Here is a 19,177-nt window from a genome sequence, read left to right as displayed (position 1 = left end):
CACATGGCATCAAAATATGGAGCTAAAAGAGGCTAAAAAAGCTGCACAGAGCTGTTCATCGCGGACACATTTGTCCCGTATTTTCCTCCACAACTTTGTGCACCTCTCGACCGGCAAACCGGTCTGTTCTGTACTGAAGCTGAACTACCGAGCTTCCGGTATGAATCAGGCTGTTTTCGGATGACCTGACGCCGTTTCTCGGCAACATCAGCCGTCCTCTCACTCCTTCCCTCCTTCCCTTCATCCCTCCCTCCTTCCGGATGAATGCTACCGTCACGTGACCTGTCACAGGACTGAGGTGTGTCACGTTTCAACCGGGAGGAGCAGAATCACACTCAGGTTTGCAGTAGGGCCAGTGCTGTAGTGGTAAAATTAGAGGTGGGTAAACTCTGAATTTTGTGATCATACAGACCTCGACGCGATGCGAAGCAACGCAACATAAAGCGTCGCGACTCTTGTAAGGCTGTCCTGGCTATATTCCAATATGTTATCAGTGTAAGTCATATACAATCAATGACAATGAATACATGTGTTAGTAGTTTGTAGTTTAATAAATTTAAGAATACAGTAAAGAAAAGTGTGTGCCCAGAGGGCCTCCTTGTCCTCCACGTCAGGTCCTGCCTTGCACAGAGGAGCCATGAACCCCAGAACACGCGTTCTGGGGTTCTTCTCCTCTCTCTATTGGACCTGGTGTTTCTCCTCTCCCTGTGCTCTCTGCATCATTGCCTGTCCTCTCACTGCCTGAAAAAATATGTTGATTTAAGAGTTAACCAGTTAAGCAGCCTGTCAATTACCCTGACAACATAAGTTAAAGGAACACTCATGTACTACCTATGTCATCATAAATAGCCTATACAGCATGTTTTTTTTCACATTGAGAACTGACTTGTTTTCTAATCTACGTGTCACCAGGCGTTTTTCTTGTCCTTTTACCGTGCACGACCAGCGAACACAGAGCGCGCGACTACTACACCCCCCCCCCCCCCCCCCCCCCCGCCCCCATCGGACCTTCTCGACCGGGACCACTAGGCTGGTCCACAACGTGTATGTGTGTTTACACACCTCCTGGATCCTGATTGGTTGCTGCTGCAGCCGCAAGGCACTGATTGGATGCTCACAGACCGTAATACAGCGCAGATGAACATGATTCAGACTACGGCGTAGGAAACGTAACAGTCTTAGCTGTTTTAAAATTACACCAAGTTTATTTCGGATTATTCCAACGAAAGAATACAAGGCCCAGGGAACTTTGAGGTGCGTAAACGCCACTTAGAGGTGTGTAAACGCTATTTCCAAAATTCTAGAGGTGCGTAAACGCCGTTTTCGCGCGTTTACCTCCACTACAGCCCTGAGTAGGGCCGAGTGAGAATAGTGGTCGGTGGAAGGTTCCTTTGTCCGGGCGGCAGGTTCCGGTGGTCGGTGGAAGGATCCTTTTTCAGTAGAGACATGGACCCGCCTCCTCCTCCTCCTCCTCCTCCTCCTCATGCAAATGACATGTTAACGAGTATCTTCATGACGCCCAACACACACAAACACACCGGTTGAGAGACCTGCAAGACTTATTCTATTATACAGTTGGGACAAGAGTCGTTTCCTTGTTTTACACACAGACATATTAGTTAATGTTATAATATTGACAATCAGATATTAGACAATTATGAATTGAAATGTATACACTGACCCCTCCTGGCAGGAAAGGGACACTGCCACTGAAGACTCAATCAATGAGGTAAAATGTGGTATTAGTCTAATTTAGAACCCGCATTTTCACGAGGTCAAAGGGGGGAATACACTCATATGGATCCTATTTAAGTTGGTGGAAAATTGTTAAGGATTGAAACAGACTGACAGGTCGTTCATTACATTAGCTGACACTTTCCTCCAAAGCGACTAAGGTTACAATAAGTGCATTTCAAACATAAGGATACAAATTCAACATAAACATAAAAGTGCGATTTCATCATGGGAAGGTGGCGACGGTTCATGTGACCTGGTGATCACATCGTGGGACGGTGGCGATAATCAAAGAGGCATCGCTAAAACAATAAAGGGACATATGTATCGACCGCGCAGGGGGTGCGGGGCGGGGGGGGGGGGGGGGGGGGGGGGCTGCTGTCAGTCCGCTGGTGCTCTCTCTCCGCTGGCTGCGGTCGGTTATCAAAACGTTGCCCAAATCACCCTTTTCAGACTTCATGAACAAATACAGAATGCCTTTGTGTTCATTTCTAAAGCATCGCATTAAGACACGCGTCACTTTTTTAAAGACGCTGCGCTACTTGCAGGTCGCTGTGTTGTGCCTGATTCTCAATAAAGTTAGAAAAAAGTATTTACGTGAAGATACTCATTAACATGTCATTTGCATGAGGAGGAAGAGGCGGGTCCATGTCTCCACTGAAAAAGGAACCTTCCACCGACCACTTTTCGCACCCGGCGTCCGGATGCTCACGATGCCGCTCGGAGACAGCGTTGCACGTGTGCGCGTTACTGCAAGTGCATGACTACGTTTAGCAGGGAAATATAACTCTATTGCACTTTATGGACACACATTTAAATCAAGAAATGTCACTGAAACAAATAACATAGCAAACAATATGACTTTTCATTCTCACAGGGCTGGAAGGAGTATTCAAATATTTAATTATTTAAAAGTATCAATAATGCGTCGTGGAAATATTTCATCAGCATCCGCAGAATGTACTGTAAGCAGTAATATACATTTACTCAAGTACTGTGCTTACATTTATGAGATACTCTTGTCTCTTACAGTTTTTACTTCACTACACAAATGTTTTTATTTTCACTCTACTGCATTTATTTGAATTTGGTTGCTTTTCAAATTCAGATAAATAATACAAATAATAAATACATTTAAACAATCTTCACAGGATACGATTTAATCGATCCTAAATAAAGTAAACTAAATAAATGATCCAGCTGGAAATGAAGTCACTGGCTTATAATTGCATCTTATAATAAAATTATAATATACAAATTATTCTGAAGTGTGTTCCATTCTGCATTATTAGTCCCGTAACTTCTGAAACGTTAAGGACATTTTGATTTTGAGTATTTTTATACTCTATTGCTACTTTTATTAGTAACAAGACTATTGTGTTCAATAAAGGAATACTTCTTCTACCATGTAAACATATTATACACATATTTATATATGCACATACACACAACCTGCTTTGATAAATACTTACTTAATGATGGGAATTTGTAAAGGCATTAAATGTAAACTCTCATTGTTTTAATTGAGTGAATGAGTAAAGCATTGTGTGACTTTTGGGGAAAACACAAGAAAACAACAGCAAAAAACATTTGCTGGGCTGCTGACGTATAACAACGGGGAGAGGTTACACAATGTCTTTAAATATTGGTGGGACATTCTAAAGTTTGTGAAGTCCCACACTGTACCTGAGGGCTTTGTGCACACAAATACCCACACACACCACTTCCATTGGCACATCTGGCAGCTGTGCTTAGGGCATTCATCTCTGTCAGCTGACATCATTTGTTCCCGTCAGTGCTTCGGTGTGGTGCTCGACGAATTCTTCCCTGTTTCGGTTCTCTGATACAACTTCAGTATTTTGCTGTCATGTAGTTTTTTCCACACCCTCTTTTCCATGTGATAATCGTGGTTGGCGTAAAAAATTACTTTTGTTTTAATATCCCTTTCACAGTAGTAGTTAGAGTATTTTGCGTAGTCCTCTGTCATGAATCCATACGCACTAACCTGCCAAAATCAGAAAAGAAAACAGTGACGATTGAGACAGAAAATTTACAGCTAATAAAGATTTGTTTGAAGAAAAGTTTGACATGAAAACGTTAATCCAATTTGTAGAGGGAAGTTGGATGAGAAGATGGACCACTCTCTTATTCTGTGTGAAACTTTGGAAGCTACAACCTATGGTTAGCTTAGCTTAGCATAATGACCGTAAACAAAAGAAAACTGTCTCCTCTATGTGATCCTCCAATTAGCGCCGCAAAGCTGATAAATTAACATGTTGTATTGAGGTGTAAAACCAAAATTAGTGGTTTCAACGGATTTTTACTTGGACTGTGTTGCGTAATTCAGCGGTTCCCAAACTCGAGAATGCCGCGGCCCAATTTGAAATCTGAAAATCTTTCGCGGCCCACCCAAACCTTTAATCCCCACCCTGGTCAAACATAGTGATTAAATGCAAAACGTGAACTCCGTTGCTCGCGAAGAGAATCTCTGCTCGCGCTCGAAGGAGTTTTCTACGCGCTCGCTGTTGTTCTTTTTGACAGTAAAGCCTGATTTATGCTTCTGCGTTTTCAGAGCGACGCGTCGCTTTTCACACTTCCTTGCGTCCTTGCGTGTGTCGAGACATTTTTCTAGGCTTGCGAGCAACGCGAGCTTCCCGCAGCGCACAAGGTTGCGATTGGTCCGCTAACTACGTCCTTTACGGAGTCTCACATTTCCGCTTTTATAGCCCGATACCGCCAATAATAAAACGAAGAATGTTTACGAGAGAACGGAGCAGATTTAAGAACTTCTGTCGGAAGAAATGCGTAAATATGACCGGGTTGGATTCACGGAGGGAGATCGCCGCAAACGCCGGTTTGCCGGTCGAGAGGTGCACAAAGTTGTGGAGGAAAATACGGGATAAATGTGTCGGCGATGAAAAGCAGCAGTGGCGATGCACGGGGCAATAAAGTCTATGATAAATAAATAAACAAACAAATAAATAAATGAATAGACGTGACTCTCTAGGTCGTCTTCAACCAAACATGTTACTCCGCTTTTAGAATAACTTATTTTCCCCGTTAAGATGGTTCAGCTACTGTAGAGAAAACGGCGTCGTCTCTCGCTCTTTAATCTCATGAAGTGCTCGGCGAGAACGACCGCTTTGTTTCTCCGACGCGCCCTGAAAGCAGCTCCGTATCTCACGCGCTTGAGCGCCGCTCAGCATCTCGCCGTCTTAGGCGAGCTTTGGCGTGTTTGGCAGAGCGCCTCTATCGCCGTGTACAACCAGTATGGATCAACCGATTAACCAATTGATCCATATATATAAAGCGCTCCGCATTATAAGGCCCTGTCGTTTTTTTAGAATATTAAAGCCTTTTATGTGCGCCTTGGAGTGCGGAAAATGCGGTATATTTACTTTAATACTACAAGAGGGCGCCCCGTTTGTTGAATGACAGATGGACAAGAGCAGCCGTTTCGAGCAAGAGCCTTATTGTTTTATTAATCTGTCCGTTGAAATTGTTTGTGCTTCATCAACTAATGTTTCACACAACTAATGTGCCGCATCATACATATTTTTATATTAATTTCAAACTTTTAAAAATTGAAATTTTTATTTATTTATTGTAAATGACCTCTCGCGGCTCACCTGCAGTACCTTCGCGGGGCGCGGCCCACACTTTGGGAATCGCTGGTGTAATTCATAAAACCCTTTTTCTCTTTGTAACGTATTGTGAATACAAAACTGAACACAACTAATGCAGCGGGAAAAAAATGTTGAAAAGCAGGAACATCGATCCATGACCTGATTAAATTACACGTTAGGCATGGGGTGAGTTCTAGAGGTGTGGCTGATTACAATGTCAACGACGTGTCCAAGTAATATGAACTTACAGTGTCACAGGTATGCAGAGCGAGGAAGAGAGTGAATGCCCCATTGGTTGGTCTGACAATTGCCCAATGTGAAGAATTCAGATGAGGAGACATTAAGAACCTTTGGACAATGAAAAGTGTTAAATACACATACTCAAATCAGCTACAGCCTTTAAATAGAACACTAAAGGTGTTTTAACATTTCACATATTATCATTGTTTAATGGTCTTTCATCCGGTTTTACAAAGCACTGTGGCTGCAGTATTATCATTGCTGTTTAAAAACCACAAAACGTCAAATGTTTGGGTAGTATTGTGAGAGGAGGGTGACCTGTTTCGAACGTATCTGAGGAAATCCTGGTGCAGAACGTAGAAGCGGCTCTCATTGTATTGTCCACCATAGTATGTCCAGGGCCTGTAGGGTGGAAGTACAAAATCAAGAGCTAAACACATAAAGGATTATTCATTTTCAGTTATCTTTTTAATTCATCATTTAAATGCTAAATTCAATAATGAATGTATCAAACACCACGACACTACGCTATGACTATTGCAGTGACACTTCTATACAACATGCTACATTCAGTGTTTCACAAACTCCTCTCGTGAGTTTTGTTTTTGGAATGTAAAGTATTTTTTTATTTTGAATTCACGAGCTACAAAGGAACAAGTTGACTAGGGCTGCAACAACGAATCGATAAAATCGATTAAAATCGATTATTAAAAGCGGTTTCGCGATTATTACGTCACTCAATGAGTTGCGGAGATGCGCGCAGAGCAAAAATAAAAATAAAGGCGCCGAGCCGACGTAGAGGAAAGAGCGGCCGGCAGTTGTTGTGAGTCACATGACGCAGGGAGAGACGTCTGTTCGACTAGTCGTCTAAGGTGTGCGAGCGTGGGGGGTCCCGGTCCACGTTGTCCCATTTTGACGTGAGGGACGTAACAAGCCTCCTGTTTACTCGTCATCCAGCTGATCAAGCTAGCGTTAGCTTGCTAATAACAGCAGTAAAGCAGTTAGCAAGACTAAGACACGTTTTAATTTACTCGCCTCTTTTGGACCATTAATTTTTCAATGTGTTGTCTGATATTTTGTGCTTTGTCCCATATCGGTTATTGTTGACAAATATATTTGTTTGTGTTGTACTTTTTAATGCTGTCATGTATGGTAGTCCAGTGCGCTTGCGCATATACGGTGGGTTATACGGTAGTTGATGTTATGCCTGTAAAGGGAGACACATGGGCCGTTTCTCAATACCTAAGACGGCGAGAACGGACTCGCGTTCCCGCGAGAATAGACTCGGGAGACAGACTCGGGAGTCCTGACTCACGGGTACGGGAGAACGGAGAACGGACATGTCCGCAATTGGAACAGCAGCTGACTTGATGACGTCACCACAGTAGGCGGTCTTTGTTTACGCACGCAAGTATCTCATCTGCCATCGCGGCTTGCTGAGGTGAAATGCATTCTGGGATATATGTCTCTCACAAGAACAGACGAGCCTGCTTCGATGCATGCCCGGTAAAATGGGCGGGGCGAGTCACATCCGGGTATTATGACCGTTCTCGGCCAGATGCGGACTTGAGAATTGGAACAGTACTCGGGCTGTGACTGATGACGTTTCACGAGTCCACGAGAACAAAAGTCCACACAAGAACGCATATTGAGAAACGGCCAGGGTGATCCAATAAATCAACTAAGAAGCCTCTAATGCAGCGATTTCCAAAGTGTGGGCCGCGGCCCCCTGGTGGGCTGCAAAGGTACTGCAGGTGGGCCGCAAGAGGTCATTTACAATAAGGAAATAAAGTTTTTAAATTTTAAATTTTTAAAAGTTTGAAATCAATATAAAATGAATTATGATGCGGCACATTAGTTGTGTGAAACATTAGTTGATGAAGCACAAACTATTTAAACGGACAGATTAATAAAACAATAAGGCTCTCGCTCGAAACGGCTGCTCTTGTCCACCTGTCGTTCAACAAACGGGGCGGCCTCTTGTAGTATTAAAGTAAATATACCGCATTTTCCGCACTCCAAGGCGCACATAAAAGGCTTTAATTTTCTCAAAAAACGACAGGGCCTTATAATCTGGAGCGCCTCATATATATGGATCAATTGGTTAATCGGATGATGCAAACTGGTTGTACACGGCGCTCAAGCGCGTGAGATACGGAGCTGCTTTCAGGGCGCGTCGGAGAAACAAAGCGGTCGTTCTCGCCGAGCACTTCATGAGATTAAAGAGCGAGAGACGGCGCCGTTTTCTCTACAGTAGCTGAACCATCTTAACGGGGAAAATAAGTTATTCTAAAAGCAGCCGAAGATTTAAGGCGTGGATGGCGAGGGGGGCGGCGGGAGCGGACGCGCCTCACGGCATCGATTGGACCCTGAAAGCACCGTCTCCACCTTACGGTCAAAAAGACAACAGCGAGCGCGGAGAAAACTCCTTCGAGCGCAAGCAGAGATTCTCCTCGCGAGCAACGAAGTTCACGTTTCGCAAGCGAGCAAATACCTCGCGGAGACGTTGTTTTGCTCGCGCGAGACAGACTTTTGCTCGCGGATGTTTTATTTTGGTTAAATTCTTAAGGTCATTTAATCATTATGTTTTGATCAGAGTTGTGATTAAAGGTTTGGGTGGGCCGCGAAAGATTTTCAGATTTCAAAGTAGGCCGCGGCATTCTTGAGTTTGGGAACCGCTGCTCTAATGCATTTATTTACAAATGCCATTTTAAATTCATCTCATAGCACTTGGTTGTTTTTTAGCTGTATGCATTTACTTAACTTGCACTACAATGATGGTAATAATTTAATGAATATGCTTCAAGTGAACATGAGGGTGTGTTTGTGAGTGTAGTATAGAGAACTAGTTCTGACGAATTTGAGGTTCTGTTTTAGAATAAAGGGTTGGAAATTAAAGCTTTTTAATGCCGTTTTAAAAAAAATCAGATTCATCGATTAATCGAAGAAATAATCGACTGATTAATCGATTATCAAAATAATCGTTAGTTGCAGCCCTAAAGTTGACGTGACCTGTGACCTCCACAACAAATGTATTACATGAGGCCTGCTTGTCTTCTACGACAAATGTAGTACTCATGAGTAGAGAGACGCATTGACAGAGCAAAGCTCAACGTGAGAAGATCAAAAAGCCGCCGTTGAATTTATGTTTTGTATACTGATATATATATATATATATATATATATATATATATATATATATATATATATATATATATACATATATATTGTATACAGATATTTAAGCCCTGGCTGTGGTTTTGTGTTTGTGTGTGCATGTTGTCCCTCGTCAAATTAGAAATGTAAAGAGTTGATATTCACCTCATGTTATTATATGTCTGAGCCTTGATTCTTTCATGTTTGAAAAGACCCTCCATCCAATAGAAATCCCTCATCCCCTCAGGTATCATTACATATTTTATACCCTGCCAAAAGGACAAGAACGGGAAAGCAGTGTTCATGCGTGGGATATAAAGCAATATGATATCACATGTTTTAATGGAATTTGACTACCTCATCCTTAGGGGCGGTTGTGTATCCGTACTTCCGGAACAGATGCGGCGAAGTAGTGATTGAATGGGCAGTGTGAACGTACACCGATGTCTTGTTTCCTACGTCTTCCTCAAAGCCTTTGATGACGGCACCGTTCATCCTGCCGCACAGACACAAAAAGTTATTTTTAGTTTACAAATAAATTCATGTGAAGAAATATTACCTGAATTGAGAATATTGATTAAACGCTACTGTGGTTGGCAGTGCTGTCAGTTTCAGGAATTATGAATGGCATATAGTACATCACAATGCGTCAATTGCTGTGAATACACTTGAAACAAAACACCATGTCAGGACATCTACTTATGAGTGAGAAAGCCTCAGTAAACAAACGTTTCCTTGTTATCGTAGAGTCTCCTAAGTCAGTGGTCCCCAAGCACCGGGCCGCCGACCAGTACCGGTTATGTGATTATTATAATTAATTAAATTAAGTTAACACCTAAGTTATCTAGTAAGAAATCAAAAGACCACATTTCTCACAAGCGCCTGTCAAACAGTGACAAAACCTGCCAAAAATTAAAAAAACAGGTCAGGTTGTATCACGTAATTGACTGAAACTGAAATACAATACATTGAGAGAAATGTAGACCGTGATATTTTTGTTTTGATATTTTTGTTGTATTGAGATTGTTGAATTGTAATGAGTGATATCAGTAAAATCTAGGTAAAAACGGAAGATACTTATTCTATTGTTGATTTCACAGCGACCAACATGCCTTTTAAAATGGGTAAACCGTGCAGCAGTTTGACAGAGTCAAAGACAGGATTTTTGAGCTGAGGACCTTCGCTGATGTAGAAAGGAGATTCATGTTTATACAACTTTATTTCTGAAAACATCTCCAAGATTCAAAGTGAATGTTAAATCCTCAAGCCTGACAAGTTGAGTCTGTTCAATGTTTTGAGGAACCTAGCAGAGAAGTCCACAATTATGCCTTTTCATTAAATGCCCTAGAATTGCATTTTAAGCATCCTAGCATATTGACATTTCATTTATGATGCAAATGGGAAATCATTATTGGCAGATAAAGAAAACCGACAGCAGCACATTTGTGCATATTAAAGAAATTGTTGGAAAAACTGCAATCTTTCACCTCAGACGACAGAAACCCTGAGCTCTTTCACACAGAGCTAGAGCACATTGTGTTCTGGGTCAATGACAGTGAGATACTTATGAGTCAACGTCCAGTTAATCTCGTGGTCCTAAGTCCTGTTTAATGATTTTACACCAGTGGCGAGTAAGAATTTTGAGTGATCAAATAAACTCAAATAAAATAAACTGAATATTTTTTTTTGTAAAAAGTTGATAGAATGATACCTCTTCTGAACATTAAATATGAGGATACGGCCGGAGGTTAGAATCGCTTAGCATAGGATAAAGACTGGAAACTTACAGCATCAGTTTCCTTGTTTGCTCTCAACATACTGACGAGTGTATGAGCTCCTTCACATCATTGCAAAGCAAATAGTTGTTTTCTGCTATTTTAAACATCCTGGAGGCATATCCTCATTGACGTGCTTTGAACAAACTACACTGCTGTACACAATGCACAAATGCACAAAGGAATGGATTCCTGCTATGACTAAATATTGACTTGGTATGTAATGATTTGGGCTCCTGATATGAAAGGGTTTGATGATCATTTGTCAAATAGCTTTAGACCTCGTTTTAATCGGGGCCTAAGAAACTAAATCAAAGGCTTTCTTACCGAAAAACGTAATCGTGAGCATCAATTTCTTTCCCCAATTTAGAGCCATATAGGATTCCTGATGTGCCCACCACAGCACAGCGCAAACATCCGTCACTGCCCGTCCGTGGAAGCAGCAGTGGCTCTTTTGGCTTTGGGATCAACTTCACTGTAGGCATCACCTCTGCAAAATAACCCAAAAACATTTTAAATACATTTAAATATGCAAAGTATTCACAGCAAGTATATTTTCTGCAAGCAAAAACAGAAAAGCATATTGTTGATGGGTGAGGGTGGTTACTCATTGCTAAGCTGTTCACCTCATGTTTATTTATTCATTAGTAACATTCATATTTGAAAACCCACCACACACCAGCATCGAGGAATTAGAGACTGGCTGGTGAACACAATGGATCATTCATGTCCTTTTATCAGGAGTAAGTAATCAAAACAAAGCTGTAAGGGAAGAAATGTTGTTGGACAGGATTTGACATCCAAATGAAGTAGATGTTTTACTAGATGTACAGACACCATCCACACTCATGCATCCCACATGGACACATATCAACACGTACCATCATATTTGACCTGCATGAAACCAAAAGGATTGTTGAAGTGCGACAGCCGGTTCCACTCGCTCATGTTCATTTTGTCCATAAACAAACGAATGTTTGGGAGGAAATTCTTCTTGAAGTCTTTATCTTCAGAGTTTCGCAGAGACTGGGCACACGTCTGACAAGGTTGGATAAAATGTGACATGATGAAACAAATAAACATCAATTTCAACACTCAAGAAATTCAAAAAACAGAAATGTGTGTTGTAAAACATTAAGAGAAAAGCGAAGGTAAAACGCATACAGCTCACACCAAATACACCAAACTGAACACAAAGCTGTGCGGATTACCCCGCCGCCAGTAAAGTGAATACATGTCTTTATGTATGCCGCAGCATGCTTACTGTCTGCCTGCGTGGAGCATCCTGGTTATAAATATCCTCGAAATCAAAGCGCGGAAGCTTCTTGAAGTCTTTTCTGAAGAGGACAGGTACGGGAGTCTCCGGAGCGCGCGGCGGTTTGTTCACTCTCACTGTCGATTTTGGGGATTCGGCTTGTTTTGTGGGATCCGTTAACACAGAGTTTGAGGCAAGCAAGTTTTCCTTTTGCACCCATAGCTCAGCTATTTCCTCAGGTCCTTCTGAGATTGGGTCTGAGAAAGTATTCCAACTAATGTGGAAAGAACCACAGATTACGAAATGTAGAAGAATGAGCACGACGCCAATTTAAGATTAGGAATCAGGAATCAGGAAACATTTATTACCAAAATATGCCAAACATACAAGCAATTTGTCTTGGCGGTTGGTGCGCGACAGTAGACAATGTGCCAATAGACAAGACAGCAGTGCACAAGTAATAAAATAAAGTGTAGAAGAATGAGCACAACGCCAATTTAAGATAATTAATTTACTCCAGCTGGAAATGACACATTTATTTGGACAACAATAAACTACTTAACTAACAGATACAAGATAAAATACCCTCCTTCACCATAAGTCGTTATAAATACAACTCACCTGCTGCTTGATAAATTTGTCGATGACAAAACAAAAATTACAATGCAGGTTAAGATCAAAATCACCAAAAAGGAAACCTGGTAGATTCCCATTTCAACCAGCACTGGAGGACGTAACGTTGGACAGAATACCGGCTGGTTTTGCTTTGCAGACAGTAATGTGCTTCACAGTTCATACGGACAACTGGGCAGGGCTACAGCACCTTCAACAAAAACCATCCACACACCTTCCAGCAGCATGTTACACAATGGGGGCTGAACCAGAACACACCTTTTGTGTTATTGACTTAAATTTAATGAACAATAAGTTATTAAGTTATTTAATATTTAATCAAAATATGTAATATTTAAGTAAGATTTTTAAGGTAACGTTATTATTATAAACTAACACAAACAAATCTTTTATTTGCATATGGTGGGTAAAAAAATCTGTCTTCATTGGCATATGAAACTAGATGATGATGGATTGAAACGGCAAACATACAAAATAAAACCTTATACAATTCAAACAATCCTATTGACACACATATTTGAACAGCTGGTGGGTGGACTGATTACTGTGAGTTCATTCAAACGTTTTGTGTGCCTGGGTAGTCCTCGAGTAAAGAAGCCTCCTCAGAAGGTGAATCTCAAAACACAAAGATGAGTGTCAGATGGAGTAGAGTCTGAGCTGCTCCTCCATGTCTCCATCCGTCACCTCCCCAAACGTCTCCTGGTTCTCTTTCAGTAGCTGGAAGATGGCGGCCAGCTGCTCACGTTGCACCCTGAATAGAAAACAAAAGAATTTTTGAGTAGCGAAAGAACTCTGCATAACTGTTTGTACAAATGTAAATTTGATTAGGAAAATTCACACATAGCCTCATCGTGTAGGATATTTGTTAATATCATAGCTAATCTTTAGTTAATATTACTTTAGCACTCACACAGAGACACACGGAGGTTCTGGGGCAACAAATGTCATGTCAGGACAGTTTCCCTAATAACTCATGTTGTAAAGTTGTTATACGTCATAGTTCTTTATCAACACTCCAACGATCATAAAAAAAAACACACATCTAAACGTGAAATGGCAAAGGAGGTCACTGCTCCCAGTCACTAAACAGTCTATAGCACATAAGCGCTAGCCAAATCACAAGAAGTAATTTCTACGTCTCAGTTTTAACCAAGCTAACTAACCAGCTCCGTATTTGAGACACTGATTTTAGATATTATACTTTACTCCTAGAACGCAAATAAGAGTATTTATTTACCTGGTAACAGTCTCAGGACAAATAAGTTATTTATCAAGTGAAAACAAGAGATAACATGTCTGTATGTATTCTTTATCTTAGATTGTAGCACTTGACTTGTACTTGGATAATATAATTGCTTATCTATGGCAAGTTGTAAATTGATGAAATTGCACTTTCTTGTTTCCTGTTCTTCTGGGTTTGAACCCTGTGCACTTCAACCATAATTTACACACTTTAACACACTTATTGAAAGTCGCTTTGGATAAAAACGTTGGCTAAATGACATATAATGTTATGTAATGTAGATTGTATTTATGACTCTCAACCACAAATCATCTTTCGTGCGTTGCTGTCTTACCTCGGACCTCATGGTATTGTATTTGGCATTCCTCTTTAAGTTGATCACTTAAGATATCCAGTTCCACTTTTTACTGGTCCCTATTGTCAATGTCTTGATAATATTCTCTGATTTCTCCTCTTTTGAGAAATAGCGGTTGATGAATTATCGGCCCAACAGGAGGCCTCTGCGGCAGTTATCATCCAGGGAGACAAAGTGAAGTCAGGGCTTTACAACAGAAGACAGACCCCAACATCTATTGTCGAAGCTAAACTTCCATTATTTTATTATTCAATAATCTTCTGATTAATTTCCAGATTGATAGAATAATCTTTTGCCAACAAATGAGAGCATATGGCAAGCTCTAATGTGACGTCTTCAAATGTCATACTTTGAAGAATTCCCAACCTAAAACCCCAAATTTTACTAATAAAGACAAGTAAGGAAACTGGAAAGAAATTCATTTATCAATGCATCAACTAATTGTTGGAGCTTTACACAAACAAAACGTGTGATCATATAATAAAATATAATGTTACAGATGTAACTATGTAACTACGTATTTTGTTATATTGGATTAGTCCTTCAGTGGCTCTTATTTACATTTAAGGAGCGTCAGGCTGCGGATTAACAAAAAACACAGTCTCAGAGTTCCTGATCCCCAACACCAAAACACCGGTGCACCTTGAGGAACTCTGTTGGTGCCGTTCCTCTGACATCTATTTGAGTTGTATATACCTTCTGTTGTTTCTTTTATTTTACTCTTTATTTATCAACATCTATTTTTGTGTTTGTGCTGCAACAATGACAAGATTTCTCCTTTTTGATGTGTTTATTTTATATTAGTGCTGTCAGTTAACAACGTTAATTTGGGATGGATGATTGTCCCCAGGAATGATGGTCCACACATGGAGGGGCACACAGAAAAATGACGTAAATAACGTTTAAAAGTACTTAGCAGCACCGGCAACATCAGTACCTTCTGAAAGGTTGTTTTCAGTGTCTGGGCATGTTGTGCAAAATAAGTGAGCTTCACTGTTGTCTGAAAATGTCAACAGGCTTGTCTGTTTGAGAAACTGGTTGAAAGCAAAGAAGGCTTACCTTTTATTGATAACGATTAATTGTGATTAATTTTGAGTTAACTATGACATAAATGTGATTAATCGGGATATAAAAATTGTTTGACAGCACTATTTTATATTAATTAGCAGGGTTCCTAAAATTTAAAAAAACATACCACAGATAAACAACATCAGAGTGCAGTAAGAGGACATAAAAACCCATTTGGCTTATTTGAAGGCTCCAATTTTCCAATATTAGAGATCAATATCTAGCTTGACAAGAACATGTGGAGAAACAAATACAGTGATGCAGAATGAAGAAGAAGTATTTTTTTTTTAATGTTGTTGTGTGGTTGGTCTACCCACAGCCAGTGAGTACATTAAATCAGTGCTGCTATTTTAAAATCACATTTCGTCCCAGCTGCCTGTCCTCCTGACCTGTCATACAATAAGATGCCTTTCTCATGTCAAAGCAGATTTTTTCGTCAACTCTCTCCATTGCAGTGGGAATGAATAGTTTGTGTGTGCCAACTGGCGAGTCAGCGTGACCTTTCAGTGTTTGGCTCTCCGCTGAGTCCTCCTTGTGGCAGAACGGAGGAGAGTCCTGAGAGGATTAACTCACGCTCCCCTGTCAGAGGTGACGACTGGAGACACAATCAATGCAAGCTGTGCCACCTGAGCTCTAAGAACTTGAGACTGCTACATGGCTTTAGAGTACAATGGCCAGAAAGTGCCTGAGATAGACGGGTTAGAATACCTCATACTTTACCACATAATTGCTCCTGTTTCAGGCCCACAGACCGTTAAAGTCTGTGTTGGAGTGTGTCCTGCAATGATAAGAGCAGGGCATGCAGATACATTAAAAAAAATAAAACGTGTCTGCGGCTGCTGATCTGTTTGCTATATTTTTTCCCCTCAGCAGCCACCGAACGCTTCGAGTGGTTTCTCTGAATCTCGCGTCATCGATCCCTCGGCCGACGCCTGACTGGGACTAAATCTGGCCTTACTCGGCCTGCAGGGGGGGTGCGATAAAGAGCCATAAACGCACGTGAAGATGACGTTGGGGGGATTTGAGGGAGGGGCAGAGGGTGCAGGTCAGGGACAGAAAGAAAGAAAGAAAGGTAAAGGTAAACTACTTTTGACATTTGACTTTTTAGTAAAACTTTGGCAAAGAATCTTTTCAACAACAGAAATATTTTTGTTTTTGGAGTATTTTAGGAGGACAGCGAGGGATGTAAAGCCGATAATTAAAAGTGAATTGAATGAATGTTGCATATTTAGGCACATTTTCATGAGGCACCGTTTTAATTGCTTCATTTAATATATTGTTGAATAATGCTTAAGTCGTGATCTGTTATTTTTCATTAATAAGAACAGCTCTTAGGTTGCCAGGTTGCAAAGAAAATCTTTCTCCCGCATGACTCGATTTTAATAAGGTTGATCAGGAAGGTGATCATCACTGACCTGCGCTCCTCCTCCAGCTCATCTTTGGACATCATCCTTTGCAGGTGGTGGGATCGCGCCTTTCCAGGGGCGTACCTCAAAGACTCGTTTGCATCTGAATCCAGTTTATCCGATGTAACAGAACACACATTGATGAGAAATAGGAACCGTAACGATAAATGTTGGTATACGTTTGGATATTGAACTCACAACCTTTTCAAAGTGGCTTAAAGTGCTCACCGTTGATCTCCGGGCTCTCTGTGGCTCCTTCACTCTGAGGGTATGAGAAAGCACACTTTAGGAGCTCCTTATCAGAGAGCCCGATGAAGGATCTACGGCCCGTCCCCGACGAGGCATCGGACCACGAGTCGGCCTCTAAGCTTTTGTGGCTACATCCGAGCCTGGGGACGCAGGGATTGGATGTGGAGGAGCACTCAACTGGTGTTGGTAGCTCTCCAGTGTGAGGGCGGAGATGTGCCTCCTCCTGTCAGGGAGTTTAGCTGTCAGATCAGGAGCATCGAACCATCACTCTTTCACAGGTTTTTCCTCATGGAATGAGCAATACATGTTTTTTGTTCGTTTTGACGTTTGCCTTGAATGGCACGTCGAGATTGACAAACTGCTGTGGAGCTACTCAGATCAAAAGCAAATAAGTCATTGTGTTACCTGTATTCTCCACCTCACCTGGATGCTGATCTGGCCTATACACTGCAGCTGCAGGTGTCAGCTTATGGTTTCACGTTTAGTTCCCTTAGGGGCTGATTTGACCTGTCTCCCCTTGCCCGGTTTTATTGCCTCTCCCAGCAGACATCCAGATGTCCCCACCCAAGAGGCTAAATACAGACCAGGGAGACTCATCCGGCCAGTTTTCTATTAAACAAACTGAGAGTCCGAAACATGGGTAAATCTTCAAGACAGTTATAGATGTAAAATCCTACTTTACTAGTTGCCGACCATAGACTAAAAAAGATGCCAACCGTAGGTTAAAGGTTACATGTCGCCTACTCAAACACACTTAAGCTACTTAAGTACTGGGCTTCACAAACGGTGGAAGACGTACTTGTTGTTTACTGCAACCTGTACTATTCACGGAGGAATATTGCACTTTTTACTCTTCTACATTGATTTGACATACAAAAGGGGAGCAGCTACTTCGTAGATTATTTTCATAATTGAATAATCTTCTAATTGTTTTCTGGATTAATTAAATAATGTTTTGTATACAAAGGATAGCATAGCCCAGTTTACCAGACCAATGTGGCGTCTCAAGATGTCTTCTTTTGCCGTCGCAACCGCCCAAAACCCAAAGAATGTTAAGGTTAAAATGACAAAAAATACTATGTCCTGCCAATGCAGTTATCGATTAATCAAATAATTGTTGACCTACAATATTAAAATGCTGCTTATTGCATAGTGTCTACTCAAGTAATGTACAACTATTAGTTGTGTTGTTATATTAGTTATAGTCTGATATTTTGTATCACTATTACTATTACTTCTACATAAGTCATTTGTTGTTGTATTTTCACTCAAGTATCTGAATACTTATTCTGAACCTGCTTAATCACACCTTTGATGTGACGGTACTTCACTTGAGTGTTTATCCCTAAACATGATGTACTGTTCACTAAATCTATCATATTCAACTGGTTTGCTCATTCAGGTTTACTATTCAATAAAAACTCCTTTTCCTTTAAATGCGATTCTCCAATTACTACTGATTTATGATGCGGCTTTTATTGTCAAGGGGCATGACGTTGCTTTTGTTACTCATATAAAAGGTTTTTCAGTGTTTCTTCCACCTCTGACAGGACATAAGGGCTTCTGTGTTGGAATGGGGGAGGGAAGGGGGGGGTGGAGGGTTCCATAAATGAGATTAAGAGATAATTACATGAGAAAACGCAGGAGAAAGAACGAACAATCGGGTCTCTCTCTCTCTGAAGACCGACTTACTGAAAGCACCGATTTCACCACATCCCAGTGGTCGTGGGAGCTGCCGCTGATCTCGCACCAGTCGTCCTGCGCCTTCTGCTGCTGCTGCACCTTCTTCTCCTCCTCCTTCTTCTTCTTGGCGTCCGGCAGATTCCCGTTACGCGTCGGCCCCGGTTGATCTAATCCCCCCGTCGCACCGCCGTCTCCCGCGCCTCCGAAATAACTCGCGAACTCGGCCGCGGGCGAAGAGCCGCTGAACAGCGACGTCGCGACGACGAGAGCCAGAAGCGTGAAGATAACAGCTGACAGCGCGAGAGTCAGATCCATGTCGGCGGAGGTCGGGCGGTGCGCTCAGCGTGTCTGCCCCGCTTCCTGCTCACTCCGGTCGGCCGCATTCACTCGCTGTTGGTCCTCCCCCCTCCTCCTCCTCGTCCTCTCAGCGGCTCGTAATAATCCCCAGCAAACGTCCCCGTTTAACGAGGCGGCATTTACCGGGACGGGGTGGCCGGCATGCTCCGCTCGGAAGGTGACGTCACATCCTGCGGTCCAGGATCACCGGCGCTGGCACGGCGCGGTGCAACGTGCTCGGCCTCTCTGCGCGCTTTCCACCGTTAATCCCATCAGGGACCGAAGCGGCCCGGGGGGGAGGTAAATGCTGTGTTCCAGTGTTACGCACCGCGGAGTGTTATTCGGAGACCTTTATTTGAATAATTCGGATATTTTAAGGAGATCTGAGCTTTGAATAGAGCATTTGTCTTTGCTGGAC

General features: G+C 41.8%; 2 protein-coding genes across 5 annotated transcripts; both read right to left on the bottom strand.

The window, feature by feature from the left end:
* Window positions 1-1,730: 1,730 nt before the first annotated feature.
* LOC120819337 (alpha-N-acetylgalactosaminide alpha-2,6-sialyltransferase 1) lies at window positions 1,731-13,036 on the bottom strand. 2 transcript variants are annotated; one of them, XM_040176645.2, is made up of 9 exons: window positions 12,408-13,036; window positions 11,796-12,060; window positions 11,413-11,569; window positions 10,859-11,021; window positions 9,114-9,252; window positions 8,922-9,025; window positions 5,919-6,002; window positions 5,609-5,708; window positions 1,731-3,739 (listed from the first exon to the last, which is right to left on the bottom strand). In XM_040176645.2, the coding sequence occupies exons 1-9, from the start codon at window positions 12,497-12,499 to the stop codon at window positions 3,527-3,529; spliced, it is 1,317 nt and encodes a 438-aa protein (XP_040032579.2). In that variant the 5' UTR covers window positions 12,500-13,036; the 3' UTR covers window positions 1,731-3,526. The 2 variants fall into 2 exon arrangements, with proteins under 2 accessions (XP_040032579.2, XP_077959438.1); XM_078103312.1 differs by lacking the exons at window positions 8,922-9,025; window positions 9,114-9,252.
* Window positions 12,283-19,060, bottom strand: mxra7 (matrix-remodelling associated 7). 3 transcript variants are annotated; one of them, XM_040176649.2, is made up of 5 exons: window positions 18,433-19,019; window positions 16,720-16,963; window positions 16,501-16,594; window positions 15,794-15,863; window positions 12,283-13,170 (listed from the first exon to the last, which is right to left on the bottom strand). In XM_040176649.2, the coding sequence occupies exons 1-4, from the start codon at window positions 18,736-18,738 to the stop codon at window positions 15,824-15,826; spliced, it is 684 nt and encodes a 227-aa protein (XP_040032583.1). In that variant the 5' UTR covers window positions 18,739-19,019; the 3' UTR covers window positions 12,283-13,170; window positions 15,794-15,823. The 3 variants fall into 3 exon arrangements, with proteins under 3 accessions (XP_040032583.1, XP_077959442.1, XP_040032582.1); XM_078103316.1 differs by having other exon boundaries at window positions 15,806-15,863; XM_040176648.2 differs by lacking the exon at window positions 15,794-15,863 and having other exon boundaries at window positions 18,433-19,060.
* Window positions 19,061-19,177: the final 117 nt, after the last annotated feature.

This window comes from Gasterosteus aculeatus, chromosome 5 (genome assembly GCF_964276395.1).
Source record: "Gasterosteus aculeatus chromosome 5, fGasAcu3.hap1.1, whole genome shotgun sequence".
Taxonomy (NCBI): domain Eukaryota; kingdom Metazoa; phylum Chordata; class Actinopteri; order Perciformes; family Gasterosteidae; genus Gasterosteus; species Gasterosteus aculeatus.
This window is presented reverse-complemented; position numbering and strand designations above follow the sequence as displayed.

Coding starts and splice junctions, on each gene's coding strand:
- LOC120819337 (XM_040176645.2), bottom strand. CDS start 12,499: ATGGGAATCTACCAGGTTTCCTTTTTGGTGATTTTGATCTTAACCTGC. Junction 11,570..11,795: donor ATGCTCCACGCAGGCAGACA/GTAAGCATGCTG, acceptor CAACCTTGTCAG/ACGTGTGCCCAGTCTCTGCG. Junction 9,026..9,113: donor CAACCGCCCCTAAGGATGAG/GTAGTCAAATTC, acceptor TCCTTTTGGCAG/GGTATAAAATATGTAATGAT.
- mxra7 (XM_040176648.2), bottom strand. CDS start 18,738: ATGGATCTGACTCTCGCGCTGTCAGCTGTTATCTTCACGCTTCTGGCT. Junction 16,964..18,432: donor TGGTGAAATCGGTGCTTTCA/GTAAGTCGGTCT, acceptor ACTCCCTGACAG/GAGGAGGCACATCTCCGCCC. Junction 16,595..16,719: donor AGAGAGCCCGGAGATCAACG/GTGAGCACTTTA, acceptor AACTGGATTCAG/ATGCAAACGAGTCTTTGAGG.